At 47.1% G+C, this 15721-nt stretch overlaps 1 protein-coding gene across 1 annotated transcript; it reads right to left on the reverse strand.

The window, feature by feature from the left end:
- Positions 1 to 6405: 6405 nt before the first annotated feature.
- On the reverse strand, positions 6406 to 13531 carry ADAMTS1 (ADAM metallopeptidase with thrombospondin type 1 motif 1). The gene is made up of 9 exons (XM_074600169.1): positions 12842 to 13531; positions 12117 to 12463; positions 11526 to 11658; positions 10922 to 11089; positions 10256 to 10542; positions 9825 to 10011; positions 9552 to 9727; positions 8487 to 8662; positions 6406 to 8112 (listed from the first exon to the last, which is right to left on the reverse strand). Exons 1-9 carry the CDS (start codon positions 13377 to 13379, stop codon positions 7371 to 7373), a joined length of 2754 nt encoding a protein of 917 aa, XP_074456270.1. The 5' UTR covers positions 13380 to 13531; the 3' UTR covers positions 6406 to 7370.
- Positions 13532 to 15721: the final 2190 nt, after the last annotated feature.

A 15721-nucleotide genomic window follows, 5' to 3' on the forward strand; every position in this document is an offset into this window, starting at 1 on the left:
GGACATTACATTGCATTCAATTCACTTTAAATCTGCCCAAGCCTGATTGTGAAATCTAATTTCCAACATATGTTTCAAAAGTTTCCACAATTAACAATTCCACAAAAGTCCTTTCCTTTCCTTTCCTTTCCTTTCCTTTCCTTTCCTTTCCTTTCCTTTCCTTTCCTTTCCTTTCCTTTCCTTTCCTTTCCTTTCCTTTCCTTTCCTTTCCTTTCCTTTCCTTTCCTTTCCTTTCCTTTCCTTTCCTTTCCTTTCCTTTCCTTCCCTTCCCTTCCCTTCCCTTCCCTTCCCTTCCCTTCCCTTCCCTTCCCTTCCCTTCCCTTCCCTTCCCTTCCCTTCCCTTCCCTTCCCTTCCCTTCCCTTCCCTTCCCTTCCCTTCCCTTCCCTTCCCTCTGCCAGAAATTGCAGAATCACCCACTTTTTTGTGCTTAGCTGTGCCGTCAGTGTATGTCTTTGAGAATCCCTTTTTCTTGATATGGCAGCATCCATATTTTTTTTGCCAGTCTGGCTGTCAGAAAATTGAAGTAAACAGAATAAGAAAACCAGAAGTGAATTGTTTTAAAGCTTCATAGTTTTTGTTTGCATTTGTTTTCAATTAGAATAAAAAATTAGAAAAGATTCCCCATTAACACGTGTTGATTGACAGAGAAATTTTTAATGCAAATAATTGAATTCCAGTTGTTTTCTTATCCCTAATTTCATCTCCAGTTTTGTATGTGAAAAACTTACAAAGTGGCAGCATATTGTCTTACTTATACTGAAAAATATATTGGTGCACAATTAAAATGGCCACTGCTTTCAGCTTGCCTGATTATAACCATATGACTTCCCTCTTTCCTTAGCTCCAATTGTTCCCACTATATTGGAACAACCAGCTCCTTTTTGTGCTTGTAGGAAAATATATTATAGTTGAGTGCAAATAATATTGGAGAAAATATTAATTTTCAAATGGAATATCTGGGAAGAATCACGAGCTGGTAGAAACTCAAATTATTTTTGTAGCATTCTTGCACAAATGTACAGTATATTTAGGATGGCAGATTTTGCATTGATTCAACATAGATTTGGGGTGCTTAAATTTAAATATCATTAGCTTATGGTCGTAGGCTGCAATGTGACAAAGGACTATCCTTTATCCCATTGAAGCTATCAAGCCCATGTAGCTAGCTTGCAGGCCAAGGTGCTGTATGAAACTGTGCTTCTGTTGCCCGACATTCAATGTCTTTTGCACAAGACCCTCTTACACTGTTGGGTACTATAAAATAGATCCCCAAGTCCGAACAATGCCGCTCTCGTCTCCAGCAACAACCAGTCTGCCCCAGGCTTTGGGAGCACAAGCCTTTATTAAAACACCATGTCCATAGCACCACTTGTGAACATAACAACCGTGTTTTGACTTCCTTTCTGTCGACACAGGTTGTTTTGCGATTTGAGGGGGAATACCAGGCATGAATGCACGTTTGTAGTGGCTGTTTTACTAGGAAAGCATTGTTGGTGCTGCCATGGGAGAGCTATCAAGCGGTTGCTGCTAGGAGAGGTGGCAATCTCCTCCCGCTCTGTTCTTTTTCTGCCTCCTCATGTTATAACAGCGCACTCTGTTTATGCAAAATGGGGCAAAATGCAAATGTTTGTGGAAAATGAGGGCTATCGCTGAATGCTCACTCTACAGTCCTGTTGTAGCCTAGACATGTCCTAGGGATTTGCTTCTGTTTTCAGGGGCTGTGGGGACAAGGGATCAGTTTGCTATATTTGGGTGACCTTTGCTAAGGAAAACTTTTCACCTAGTTATACCCTCTTTGCCTGGAGGACTAAGGAGCCGTGACCATATCACACAGGATCTGATCTCTGCTCCAAATGGTGGTTGGTAGGCATGTTTGCAATTGCATGGGATGAAAAGCTTTCCCAGGTGTATGAGGCCCAGAATAACGCCGGGCTGTTGAAGCAAAGCTGTGAGAGCAATTTCATAGCCAGTTGATGAGCAGAAGCCAGACATGACGGTGGGAGTGTTCACTGAGGAGTCTGAGCTGTTCTTCTGAAGCTGCCTTTCTGAATTTCTGTAGGAGCATTTTTTTCTCCATTCCCTAATCTAGCTATTGGGTTAAGATATTTTGTGTAAAATTTTCCCCCCACCTAGACCGTATCACCTCTTTGTCCCGCAACATGCAACAAATCACATTACTTTTCATCTGCTTACCCACTTGCGATGTGGCGATGATGAAAGCAAAGGTCTCACTTGTTTTTCTGTACAAGGTGTGCTAGACTTTTACTGAAACATAGACAGTGCTTGGAGATGTGGATTTGAAATGAAAGCTACCGGGAAGCTACAAATGAAGGAATACAGTTGCCACATCACAAGCCACGTGGAGCTGCATTTCAGAAAGTGAAATGCCAGATTTGCTAGTACCTGGCAAATCAGAGTGTTGTTCGTATACGTAACTCTGGGGCCTTTATGCTCTAAGTCAGTGTGCTGACATTAAATTACAGCTCCGAATATACTCAGGCAACTGATGGCTCTGAAATGCAGGTGGCAGCTGCTAAAGTATATAGCAGCTCTAGACAATTTCAGGATTTTTCCATACCAGATATATAGAATTATTTCTTTACTCTGAAAGCTCACATGGAACAACTTCTATAGTAGCAACCAACCTTTCTCTGCTCTGAAACCACATGTATTGCAGTCAGTGGCAAAATAGCTATTTGGGCAACAGCAGCATCTGTTGATTTTACAACAACAATTGGACTAAAGAAAAGGGAACACGGCAGCTTAAGAATTCTATCACATACTGGTGTTGTTTCCCCAGTTTACTGTTAATAAGATTTCAAGCAGTAAATTATATTATTTATGATTTTAACAGTGCCACAGGAGAACAACTACTTCAAATTTTCTAGTAGCACCATTTACAGTGCTTACCTAGCATAGATACCATGATTTTACATCTAATCAACCTGGAAGGTAGTTCTCCAGTATAACTGTTTTCCTCTTCAAACTCCCAGTTATTTTCTAACTTAGACGGTGAAGTTTGATGATCGGGTTCTGGAGAACTAGCCCTCAGACTGGACTTCTGTCCCAATGCCAAGCTCTTTCAGGCCATTGAAAGGCTGGAAAGAGTTTTTCCTCAGTGTCATGATGCCTGAAACAGCAAAGAACTACTCACTACATTGCTTTCATTTGCCGCACTCTGCCAATAGAGAGGCTTTAGCCTTACCGTGTACTGGAAGATCACTCAGCCTTGAAAGCAATGAACCCAAGAGTGATTAAGGAAGCTGCATTTCATTCATGTAGACACCTGCCTCTCCCCACACATCTGAAAAGACTTGAAGATACAGATTTCATCTACCAAGCCCATGCTACTCAACTAAACCCGTTTATCTTATGACACCAAAATGTTAAAAAACCCCCAGGCTATAATCTGGCTTCTCTGAACCTGGGAGGAAGCCATACAAATTTGGCTCCAAACTGAAGTGAGGTTGTCCTCAGCTGAAATGCTGGGCACTGGAAACCTCCTACCCAACCTGTCAAGCTGGACAGCTGAGACAACCTGGTTGAAAACAACTATCTTCATCTAGGGTTTGAAGCCCATTTGGGTGTCAGTGGAACCAGTGGCCCTGGAAAAAGGAAGGGACATCTGGGCTAGCAGAAAGCACCAGCTCTTACAGTCGCCCCAAGGCAAGCTTCAGTGCCACTTCTGCTCCCAAGAGCGTGCCTTATGAGTCAGCAACAATGTGTTGTGATTCCTGCTCACAGTAATGAACCTGCACACAAAAAGCACTTAATTATCCGGTCCTCTGTAATAAAAGCTATAAATCGCCAGTCTCCTACTGCAAGGGATGCGTTTAATTGTGATCTTGATTGCTGCACAGCTGAACTATGCTCCACTGTTCTTACCTTTCTTTTTTTTCCCTTTGCTGGGTCACCCAGAGCGGCAGACTTTCTTGTAACTAAAGGGTGCTTTGGAAGGGAGCAGTTCTTTGATTGCATAGCTTAATTAATACGCTATTTGGAGCAAGTTCTCTATAACCCAGCTGTATGAAAAACAGGATATAATTTCATGAACCGTATTGCTGTATAATAGAGGCAACTGCTGAGAATTCATGATCTAGTCAAAGAAAAATACGCAGTCAGTAAACTGTGCCTTGGAAATGCAGACTTGGTCAGCTGCGCTACAAATAAGGGTAACCAGTTCACCTTCTGCAGCTATGTTTACGCTCTCAAGAAATGAACGCCACCGTAGCAAATAGGCTGCCGTTATATCATAACTTTTTATTAGTTCATCACTCATTTTATTATGCAGTTGTTCACAGAAGTGTAAAAAAAAAAAGTTGTTGCTACTGTAAAATACTGAATGTTTTTGATCTCACTCACCCCCTCCGAGTTCTCACTTAGGTCTAGTTAGGCGCGGGGATGACTGACCTAGTCTGGGTAACACGGGCTGAAGCATTTTGGAAATGCAGAACACTTCAGCGCCTTTTTGTTAAAAAAAGAAAGAGGGAATTTGCCGCATTTGCTTGGATCCAAATTCCCTTCAGCACAAAAGGTGGTGCTTGTGAAACACCATTTTTCTCTCCCAAGAGCCTCCTTAAGCCCTACTGCAAGAAGTGAGAGCATGTCAGCACCTTGGGCTTGCTTCGGTTGATACCGATAGGTCTGGGAGAAGCTGTTTCCTCCGCAGGGCTTTCTTAGCCTTGCCTTGAATGTTTCTTCCAGGTTGATGAGAGCAAATCCAGGCAGTCCCCATCACCCAGCAGGCACGGGACCTCACCGATCCCATAGATATGGGGGGATCTTGCAGTTTCAGGACTGTAGCTCCTTGGGCTCTCAAACGGAGAGTGTTTCAGGCAACGCCAACCAAAAGCTACACGTTAGGATATGAGGTCTACAAGCAGTAAGAACAGCAGCAGAAAATGCAAATAATTTTTTTTTTCTCTTGAAAATGTATATATTCCTAATTTTAACCTGCTGTAGTAAAACATACATGTGTATATATACATATATGCAAATAAATAATTATTTGTTGTATTTATAAATACTCCTAAGTATTTATAAAAACAGGAAATGATTGGCTCCCTCCTAAATAATGTAGAAGTAAAATGTTCCCCAGTATTCTTGCATGTCAAAGACAAAATAATGCTCAATGAAGTGTGACGTGATGAGAATTTTTCTATGTGCTTTAGAGGGGCCAGGATTTTATCCGTGGAATAAAGTGGGAACTATTTCTGCAAGACAGAGTCCAAACATTGGCAAAGGAAGTTTTAATAGATTTTTACATGACACAAAGCCAAAAGTACTCATAAATGACTGATGTCTCAAATTCCATGGCAAAAATCCTACCGAGTTCAACAGAAGATTTTCCCTCTACTGCAGTGGTCATGAGATCAGAAATGAGGGAGCAAAATCAGTTTCTCGATGCTTAGTATGTATTTTAACATTATAAAACGTGTTACCAACAGCGTTAGAACAGCTCATTCACACAGTACTTCTAATTAGAAAAGCATGATCAGGAGGCCCTCCAGAAATTTGTGAGGGGAACCTCTGACTGCTAGTTAACGGTTTTGAATTTTGAATGCTTCTTTCCCAGAAGGGTAAGGTTAAGTGGAGCAGGTAAAACTGCTACTTTTGTACATATTTTGTTGGTTATAAACACCACTGACAGCAATACTCCCTCTGTAAGCAGTTATTAAAACCAGTGGCATCAGTCTAGTTGCACTCCATTTTTTTAAAAGATGAAACAACAATGCTGAGCACCCTGTTAGTGGTTAAGTAATAAAACACAAAATTACCCCTTTTTACGTGGTATATGACATTATGGGTAGAGTTTTCCAAACCCCTTCACTAACACAGTCAATTAGTAGCCTAAGCTACCAGTCAGTTTGAAAAATGTGGTTTAGCTCTTTTCGTAATGTTGCCTTAGATTCCAAACTCTTTCCGCTCGATGGACTAGTTTTACTCCAGTGAAATAAAGACGCTCCATTTCCAAAATTTATAGGGTTCATTTATTACCTCTAGTAACATATTATACTGTATAAATACTCTATCCTTGTTATATGTCCTTTTAAAAAAGCGATAACTTAGAAGATCACATTAGACAAGACGTATAAAAATAAATACGTTCATTATATGCATTTATTACAAATTATAACCCTTCCCAGAAGGGAAAGAAATATAAAATACTTATAAAGTATATAAACTCTATAGTAATATATTTTACTATATACATATGGAAAGCCATATTCTCTCATTGTCTATGGACTGGCACAAACTTTAATTAGGCGACTGTTGGCGTATTGCTGTGGATGGACCTGCTATCCTTCAGCTTTGTGTTCCCGCCTTATCAGTGGTTTGAGCACTACAAACCCATCAGAGGCCACAGAGGAGAGGTTCCCATTCATGGTGGGATTCCTTGGATCTTTTCTTTTTTTTTTTTTTTTCAACCCAAATGCAAATAATTTCCATTGGCTGGGGCAAGTAAAAGATCTGAATGTGGAAGCACGACTCAAATGCTCACAAATGCCATCAGTCTGTTTGACGGGATGGTAGGACCAAGCTTGAATCAGAAAAGCCAGTGGAAGGCATGCAGAAGGCACAAAGAGCAACTGCTGAGAGATGCTACCTGCTCCATGAAGATTTCCACTTTTTCTAGCCTCTGAATTACATATGTCACTGCAACAGCATTGGAGTGGACGAGAGAAATGGACAGGCACATCGGGATGACATAAAGATACTTAAAAAAAAATTACATTCTAGTTATTTGTGGAGTTGACAGACTGTTCTTGGTATTTCTTACTCTTTACAGGTAGAGAATATGGCTTTATTTTTATATAAAACTATTCTCTGAAACAATAGCAGCCATGAATGACATAGTTAAAGCTCCTTTTCTAATTCGGTTTTTGCCCTTTGTGAGGTAGGTAAGCCCTGACCAATTATTTTAAGCTATCTTTTCCACTCCCCTTTCCCTCCCCTTCCTACACATGGGGACTTGATCAGTACCACGATATAAATCCAAAAGAAGGGAGAAATAACTGAACCCTAAAATGTTTGCTTAAACGTGTTTTGGACACTACTCACATTTTGTTTAATTTGTAACAGACGTAAAAAGAGGTGATTATAATGCCCTCGAGCCTTATCTGCTGAAGATGAGTGAGTGACACAGGTCTGCTATCCTATCAAATTTTCAGTTGGCAGGGTATTTTTAGGATGCAAAGCCAACTAAAGGTATTTGCACTGTCCCACCTCAGCGGGTCCTCACCATGAATTTTGTATGCAAAAACACATGCGCTGCCTCTAGCCCTCTTTTTTTTTCAGTGCATTGTTCTGTAGGAAAAAAAAATAAAATAATTAAAAAAAAAAATTTAGCTTTCCCAACTTATACTATTTAACTGCAGTCCGTAACATTGCAGAAGTCTATTAAGTGTTTTGGTTTCTTGGAAGGCTCACAGCTTTCTTGCGGCAGCACGCTACCGTCGTAAGAAATACATTTCAACAATCTCTTCTTGAAACCTTTCCCGCACGTCTTAGAGCAGGGCGACCAGTCCCCCAGCTGCCACTGCGGGCAGGGCACATCGGCGCAGGGACGGACGTCGCTGGGCTTCAGCTCCCGGGCACAGTCGGTGGCTGGCCGCCCCCGGGGGTCCCGGCACTCCACCGCCCGCCTCTGCCAGCCTGAGCCGCACGACTTGGAGCACTCGCCCCACTCCTCGATGACCCACTCGGAGGAGATGATCTCCCTGATGGCGTTGAAGGACTCTTTCTTTCTACTGGGGGCCTTCTCCGACCCAGGCTGCGCGGGCTTCTTCACGAAATAGGTGAACTTGATCTTGGGCTGCGGCAGGTCCCCCACCGTGAGGACCTGGATGGTCAGAGGCTCCTTCAGAGGGCTGAAACTGCGGATCCTCTCCAGGGCAGCGGAGGAGCCGCTGTACCTCAGCACGCTGCCCTTGTAGGTGATGTCCTGCTCCAGCGTTGACAGAGTGTAATCGCCATTGAGGATGTAGGTGCCATCTGCGGCTTTGATGGCAAGGAAGCTGCCATCGTGCCTTGCACCCCTGTGGTTTCGCTGCTTCACCTCGATGTTCGTCGCCCCAGCTGGAATGGTGACAACGTCATGGTAGCCAGGTCTGCCCAAGAGAAAAAAGAAAGACTGAGTCCTCCATGCTTCCCTGGGAAAGGGAAGAAGCTGCCCAGCACAAGACTGCATTTCATTTGAAGCCGAAGCGTTAAGCTCATGAGCTCCCAACCTAATCGAATTAATGAATTAAGAGATTTGCAAAGTCACATCCCATGTTATTGCTACAGCAGAGGCGTCCCCACATGTAAGGGGCTTTCTTTCCCTGGGATCTCACTGTAAGTTACCTTCAGTGAGTTGGCTCTGACAGATCAAATCTCAGTTCCAACGATAAACTGGGGCAACATCTCACTGACTTGGAACCCCAAAGCTTACACCCACAAAACATTCACCACAACAAAATACTAGCAGCAGTCCTATACTCACTTTGCTCTAACAAGTGTGCCAGACACTTTCTTGCAAGTGGAGCCATTGCCGCCGCAGATACCGCATTTGTCAAACTTCTTATTGGATCCTATCATACGGTCGCAGCCAGCCTTTACGCACTGTCCCTGGACGCAGACGGAGGTGGAATCGGGGCTACATGGGGTACCATCCACAACCTTTGCAGGAAACAAGCAGCAGGGCGTTTGATTAGAAGATGCACATTGCTTTGAAATTGTGTAACACACAAACATACAAAATGCAAAGGATGGACAGGTAGAAGACCTGCAGCACCTGTATTTTCAGAGTTTTTGAAACTAAAACCTAAAGCAGCCCACAGATAGTCAGAAGTATGTAGCGCTACTTCATCTCACTTTCAAAAATGATGCCATGGTGACAGGAGAAAACAACCAATTTCAGTTTTTATTAACATCCCGCCCCCTCAAAAAACCCCCACAGGATTGTTTTACTGATTTCATATAAAGAAAGAACATTGTTTTTTAAATGTCACTAGAAGGTAGTCATGTCTTCGAAGTATGGGACCAAAATTGCTTTTAATAGTGTGCAACGTATCGTTCATTTCTAGGAGTACTGCTCTACAAAAAACATCTGTGTCATCGCCCTGGTAGTTATTGGCTCTCAACATCTTATGACAGTGAGTTCAAGTAGCTACGCAAGATGAACATTTTTCCTTTTATTTTAAGCTGTCAGCGTATTAGTAACTGCTATGAGAAATCACCAATGTTTTGGCAAAGAACCCCCACAGTTTTCCAAATGTATCTCGATGCAATCAAATCGGTGAAAGGAGAGGAAAGGAAACTAGGGTGGAGTGGGTAGAAGCAGCGGTACGTGTGAAGTAACTGGAAGGACTGTGCCAGAATATTTAAAGCACGCTTGCACTGATCAAGCTGTACGTGTAGGAAGAGGAGAAGGAAGAATCTACCTTAAATACGAGAAAAAACTTAATTTCAGATTTCTACACTGCTTGACTCTTGACTTCACATAAAGAAATAAAAATAAATAAAAATCCTATTCACAACTAGATGGAAGAGGTACAGTTTGAAATACCTTTGGCTGTAAAACAAAGAAGTATCCTGTTCCTTTTGCTCGGCAGACCAGCTTGCATCTGTCCTTCGGAGAGACACCAGCAAACTTGGGTGTCCATTCCACTGCAGGTCCACTTCCAAAGGGAGACTTGGAAAACTCATTGTGCTTTTCACATTGTTCCTCCCTAAAGGTTTTGCCTGCAGGCAAAGACAGGTGCATATTAGATCATCTTCTGTACATGCTCTTCCTCTGCAAGATACCCTTCCTCCCCCTCAAAAATGGGGAAAAGATTACCATCATTGTCTGGACAGTCCTCGATGTTACATGATCTGTACTGCACCCGCTTCCCTTCACAGTACTTCCCCCCGTTCCTGGGGACAGGGTTGTCGCACTCCCTGAAGGAGTACTGCACTCCACCGCCGCAGGTCCGGGAGCACTCTCCCCATGCTCCCCAGGAGCCCCAGCTCCCATGCACCGGCGTCTGGAATGACAAGCAAAAGCAGAACAAAAAAAGTTAATACAGTAAAAGCAATATAAAACCAAACCACAAAACCCACAACCATGCTCATTTTTACCTAAGACACTTGTTAAAAAAAAAAAAAAGCTCTAAGTTCATTTTATTAGCTATCTGCCTCCATTTATTGAAGCCCTTTTACTCCCACTGAAGCATTATCCGTGCTACTCTGCAACCCAAGATACATTCCGCTTTCTTTTTTAATACTTACATCATAATGCTTCTTCTCAGTTTTATTCACACACTTGCCATTCATGCACCACTTCCCTTCCCCGCAACTGGTGCCGTCTGCCCAAGGGAAGTGTTTGGTTTGGCACACCAGCAGTCCTCCAGAAGTGCCAGTACACCACAGCGTCGTACACGTACTGGCTGCATCGGGGCAGTGCTTGGACTCATCTCCAAACGTAAACTGGCACTGTCTGTTGGCATCGTACAATGTGCCAGGCAAGTCAGAAGGAAGCTGGATTGGTTTGTGGGGCTTGTCCAACAAGCACTCACCTGAAAAGGAAGAAAAAAGGGGAAAAAAAAAAAAAGCAGGTTTCAAAAGGGAACTGCACGAGCCAATTTGTGCCACCATTTTTGCAAAACTAAGAGTCTCCTAAATTCATTGGCAGCACGTAAAAGGTTAACTCTATGCTGTTATGTTGGAGAAAGCACTCTGTTAAAAAAAGGAAAAGAAAAGGAAAAGGAAAAAAAAGAGGAAAAGGAAAAAAAAGAGGAAAAGAAAAAAAAGAGGAAAAGAAAAAAAAGAGGAAAAGAAAAAAAAAGAGGAAAAGAAAAAAAAAGAGGAAAAGAAAAAAAAAGAGGAAAAGAAAAAGGAAAGCAGTAAAGCACAAGAGCTTAAATGCCACATGAATGGAAAGCTTAATAATCTCACCATGACCGTTATCCAAAAATGTTGTAATCATGTAGGCACTACATGGAGACCATGGCTGGCTGCGATCCAGATTGGAAAGCATAGATGCCATCATGTGGAAATCCCGGCTTATTCCATTAATACCAGCACACTGCTTTGCATCGTCATGAGGCATGTTAAACACGTGGCCTTAAAAAAAAAAAAAAGAAAAGGAAAGTTTTGTGATTTTAGGAAGTCTGTCCTATGCATTACCAACACTATTTTAAATATTTCTCTAGAGCTGCTCATAGCCTGGTCTTTAAATAATAACCTGAATGTGAATACTGCCAAATTTTAAGCAGATGGCAGTGTATCTTCATTCCCCTCCCAGGCTTCTCACATGCTTTTTTTTTCTGCAGTCAGACACACAGCTCTTGCAGACAATGCTGTGCAGGCAGCATTTGCTTTCCACAGTTTGACCCTGCTACAAGGCAAAGCTTTGCCTTCTCCCGACTGCGCCGGGGAACGCAGGGTGCTCTGCGCCCCGCAGGCTGATCCTGCCGTGTGGGCTGGGCAGCTCTTTGCTTTACGGCATCGAGCTGGCTTCAATTAATCACGTGAAACTGCCTTTCAAAGTTTCAAGTACCTAGTTCGTGGGCTGTCGTAAAGGCAGCCTGCAAACCGTCGTCTTCTATGATAGAGCAACTGCGGTTTAGATCACAAACTGTTCCCACATCGGCCATCCCAAGAGTATCACATGTCTTGGCACCACAGAGGTCCTGTAAAAAAAAAAAAAAAAAAAAGGCAGTTTCATTATTAATCAGATCAGAGACTTAACCTTGGCAAGAAACATCCAGCCCTGGCAGTTTGCCTTTACTTATGGAAAGAGCATAAATATTCAGCACTTCAATGGGTATGATGGCAAAAATCTGTCTTTGGAACATACACAAGGGTTACACGTAGAAATAAAACGCATAATTTCCATACTGAATCTGCTAAAAATATATGAGGCAGAAATATGTTGCACATACTGGGAGTTTCACCTGAGATGGTGCACACAGCAAAATAAACGACTAAATAAAAAGCAGTTCATTTCATTTTTAGCCTACTTTGCTGAAGCTGTGATGACACAAGACCGCCACCTCTGAACACTTTTTTGGAGGTCTCCTGGCAGAGGGGGCCTCCGGGGGTGGGGAGCAATGGGCGTGGGGATGGATTTGACTTCCCTGTCCCTCACCTGCCTGGTGAAGAGGATGGCCGTGTCGTAGTGCTCCGCATGCCGGTCACTGGGCGGGTTGTGCTGCTTCTGCCAGCTGCAGAAGTTTCTCAGAGTCAGGGCAGCGTTGGAAGAGATATCGGGTCCCTTCCGCTCCTCGTAAATTACCATGATTTTCACCACCACCAGGCTGATGGAGTTGCGGATGCTGGGGTGCTTGTAGAGCTTGGCCGCCACGGAGAACAGTGTCAGGAGATAGTGCTTCAGCCCGCTGCCGTGGAACTCAGCCATGGACTGGTCGGCGACCAGCATGGTCTCCACGTAGCGGGGGCTGGACACGAACCTTTTCTTCCTTCTGCTTCTCGTTTCTGCATTAAAAAAAAGAGAGAGAGAAGGAGGCAAAGCCCAGGTGAGCACAAGAGAAACGCTACTGAAGGAGACTGTACTGATGGAACCCAAACCCCACCGATACCCCAGATTCGCACCTGAGGGATGCACCCCACGGCCCCACGCCGCGCTCCCGCCCACAGACTTCGGCAGCGCCGGCTGAATAACCCCTCTAGATGCCCCCTGGGCGGAGGGGCGATACCCGCAAGGGGATGGGAGCAGCCCCCCGCCGCCCCTCGGGGTGGGGATGAAGGGAAGCACCAGCCGGGGCTGCGGCGCAGGTGGGCGCAGGGCGAGGCAGATCCCCCCTCTCCTCCCGTCCCGTTCCCGCGGAGGGCGGCGCGGCGCCCCGACGGTACCTGCGTGGCCGGGGGCCTCCGTCCCCGCCGCCTCCGCCTCCCTCCCGGCCTCGGCCTCGGCCACGGCGCAGCGGGCGGCGGGGGCGGCCCGCGGGGTCCCGCGGAGGCGGAGGAGGTGGGGTCCGCGGCGGTGCGCGGTGCCGGGGGCCGGCTGGATGAGGTACTGTCGTCCCCGCAGGGAGAAGGCGCCGCGCATCCCCGCGCAGAGGCTGAGAGCGGCGGCGGAGCTGGGGTCCCGGTTGACGGTGCCGGAGTAGAAGCAGCGGGAGAGGTCGTCCTCCGGCGGCGGCGGCGGCCCGCCCAGGTACTGCAGGGTGAAGTCCGGGGCCAGGAAGCTGCTGTCGGGCTCCAGCTCCAGCGTCAGCCGCTCCCCGAAGGCCTCCAGGCGGAAGCGCTCCCGGCCGCCGCCGCCGGCAGCGCCCAGGCGCCGCGGCAGCACCAGCGCCCGCCGCTCGGCGGGGACATCGGCGCGGCACCGGCAGAGGCAGAGGCACAGCCCCAATAGCACCGGCAGCGGCAGGCGCCCTCCGGTCCTCATCGCGGCCGCCGAGCTCGGGGTGGGGAAGGCTTGCTGCTGCGACCGATGGCTTGGCGGAGCCCTTGTTATGCCTTTATTTGCTTTTATATATATATATAAATTGAATATTTTTTTTTTTGCTTTCAGATTTTGGGGGTCTCTCAGTTTCCCTCCGCTGGCGGAGGGGCGGGGAGGGCTGGGCGAGCGCCGGGTCCCGCGGTCACTGCGGAGGCGGCGTCGGCTTCCCCATGGCCGGGGCGCGGCGGCGGCGGGCAGCGAGGGTCTGCGAGGGGAGCAGCCCTTCCCCTCTGTCCGTCTGTCTCTCTGTCCGTCTGCTTTCTCTCGCTGCCGTTTCTCCTTCCCGCCGCCTCCTCCTCCTCAGCTCTCCCCAGCAGCAGCAGCAGCGGCGGCGGTCGGGGATGAAGCTCCGGCCAGTCTCCGCTCGCCCCTCTGGCAGCCCCGGAACGGTCCCGCCTGCACTTCCACGGTCCCGCGGGGCGGGGGGAGGCGACCGCCAAGAAACCTCCCGTCCTTGCAGAGCGGAGCAGAAAACCCAGCGAACGCCACCGCCAACGCCCCCAGCCCTCCGGGCGCCGGGACCCCTCCGCTGCGCTCCGGGCGCCTCCGCCGTGCGGGGTGACTGCGGCAGCCGGGGCCGCCGCTGCCGCCCTTTATGGGGTTTGCCCGGGCCGCCCCCACCCCCGCCGCGGCCGCTGCCGCCCCCCGCCGCGCCGCCCCTCGGCCCGCGGGCCGCTGAGCTCACCGCCTGCGTAAGGCGGCGGCGGGCGGCCCCCGCCCCGTCCTTCCCCCCCCCCGCCCCGGTCCTTCCCCCCCCTCCCACCGCCCCCGACGGGGCGGGACGGGGCGCGGCGCGGCAGGCAGAGCCCCCGGGTCGGCCCTCAGCTGCCGGGCGGGCGGGCGGGATGCGACCCTTCCCTCGCCGACCGTCCCCGTCCCCGAGGTCTGTGCGGGGCCGGAGGGACATCCCCGCCGCTGCTCCGCGCCCAGCTCCGCACCGCGGGGGCGTAGGGCCGAGGGGCTGAAGGACGCCGCCGGCCCCCACCCCGCCCGCCTCGGGGGGCTGGGGTCTCCGGCCGGGGCTGGGGAGAGGCAGGTGGACGTCCGGAGCTCCCGGGGAGGGGGGAGGAAGGGCGGGATATCCCTGATGGCATTCGTGGTTTTTCCTTTTATTTATTTATTTATTTATTTTAATTAAAGCAATTCTTGCCCTTTTCAGGCCCTAATAGCTGCAGTCAGCTGTGCACCTGTGCTTCTGGGAAATGGTTCCTTTTAAATCACTTAAACAGAGACATTTACGTAGGTGCAGCCAGCATTTTCCTTTGAAGCCACAACCGACCATAGGGGTACAGCTAATCCCCTTAACTTTTTTCTGTGCGACACGCGTGTGATGTGCGCAGCCCGAGCAGCACTGCTTCCTCCTCCGTGCTGGGGCCTTTCTGGAGGATGAGGGCAAAGAAGCAGTGAGGAAACGTGTGAATGCAAACAGGAGCTCTGTACCTGTTGGTGGCAACTCCTGGGCTTATAAATTCAACAAAGATGCTTTGGTGTAAGTCGACGCCGCGTTTTACACAAGTGTAAAGCTCAGAGGTTGAAAACAGAAGTGGCGAAATATATCATCCTTGTGACAGAGCAAACATTTCTAAAATTTTATGTATCTGCTGTTCTTACAGGATGGAGTATCCCCATTTATGTCCCTAAATCTAAACCAAAGGGTTTTCTCCCTAGTTTAAACTGTGTGAGACAAACCTGGAACCACGCTTCTGTGTCAACTGATAGCCTGATTGCCTGCTAAGTTCCAATAATACACTTATTTCCTATGCTGTCCTGGAAATCATACAAGTTTAGAAACATCAATTTTTTGAAGCTGTGCAAAAAGTGTATGAAAAGATGAACCCGATTTTCCAGTTACTTATTCCACAAAAGTGCTGTTGTCCCGCATAGTGATGAGCAAAACCAGCACTGGGCCTTGGATGAGGGATTTTCCCTGGTATACCTCAGGAAATGCTGGACTTTTCGAGCAGAGTCTTGGCTTTGGGAGGCTGTGGCTGCGGTCCGTTAATATGTCAGGAGCGGAAATATCCATTCAGTTACAACAGAGGCCTAATTTTTTTGCTTGAGTCGGAGATGCATGCCAATCTCTACCCTTGTCTTTGAGATCTGGTAACACGTACCCTGCTCGGTCATGCTTTTCCTAGGCTAGAAAACTCACAACAAAGATATGGGTCATTCATGTTGTTAATTTTGCGTCGCATACACTGCATAACTAGCAGTTGTATGTGTTCTGAATATTTAGGGCATTACAAGTTTAAAAGTCTAGAAGTATGGTATATAAGACATAGAAT

Source organism: Larus michahellis, chromosome 1 (assembly GCF_964199755.1).
Source record: "Larus michahellis chromosome 1, bLarMic1.1, whole genome shotgun sequence".
Taxonomy (NCBI): domain Eukaryota; kingdom Metazoa; phylum Chordata; class Aves; order Charadriiformes; family Laridae; genus Larus; species Larus michahellis.

Coding starts and splice junctions, on each gene's coding strand:
- ADAMTS1 (XM_074600169.1), bottom strand. CDS start 13,379: ATGAGGACCGGAGGGCGCCTGCCGCTGCCGGTGCTATTGGGGCTGTGC. Junction 11,659..12,116: donor CCATCCTCTTCACCAGGCAG/GTGAGGGACAGG, acceptor TTTTTTTTACAG/GACCTCTGTGGTGCCAAGAC. Junction 10,543..10,921: donor ATTTTTGGATAACGGTCATG/GTGAGATTATTA, acceptor CTTCCTTTTCAG/GTGAGTGCTTGTTGGACAAG.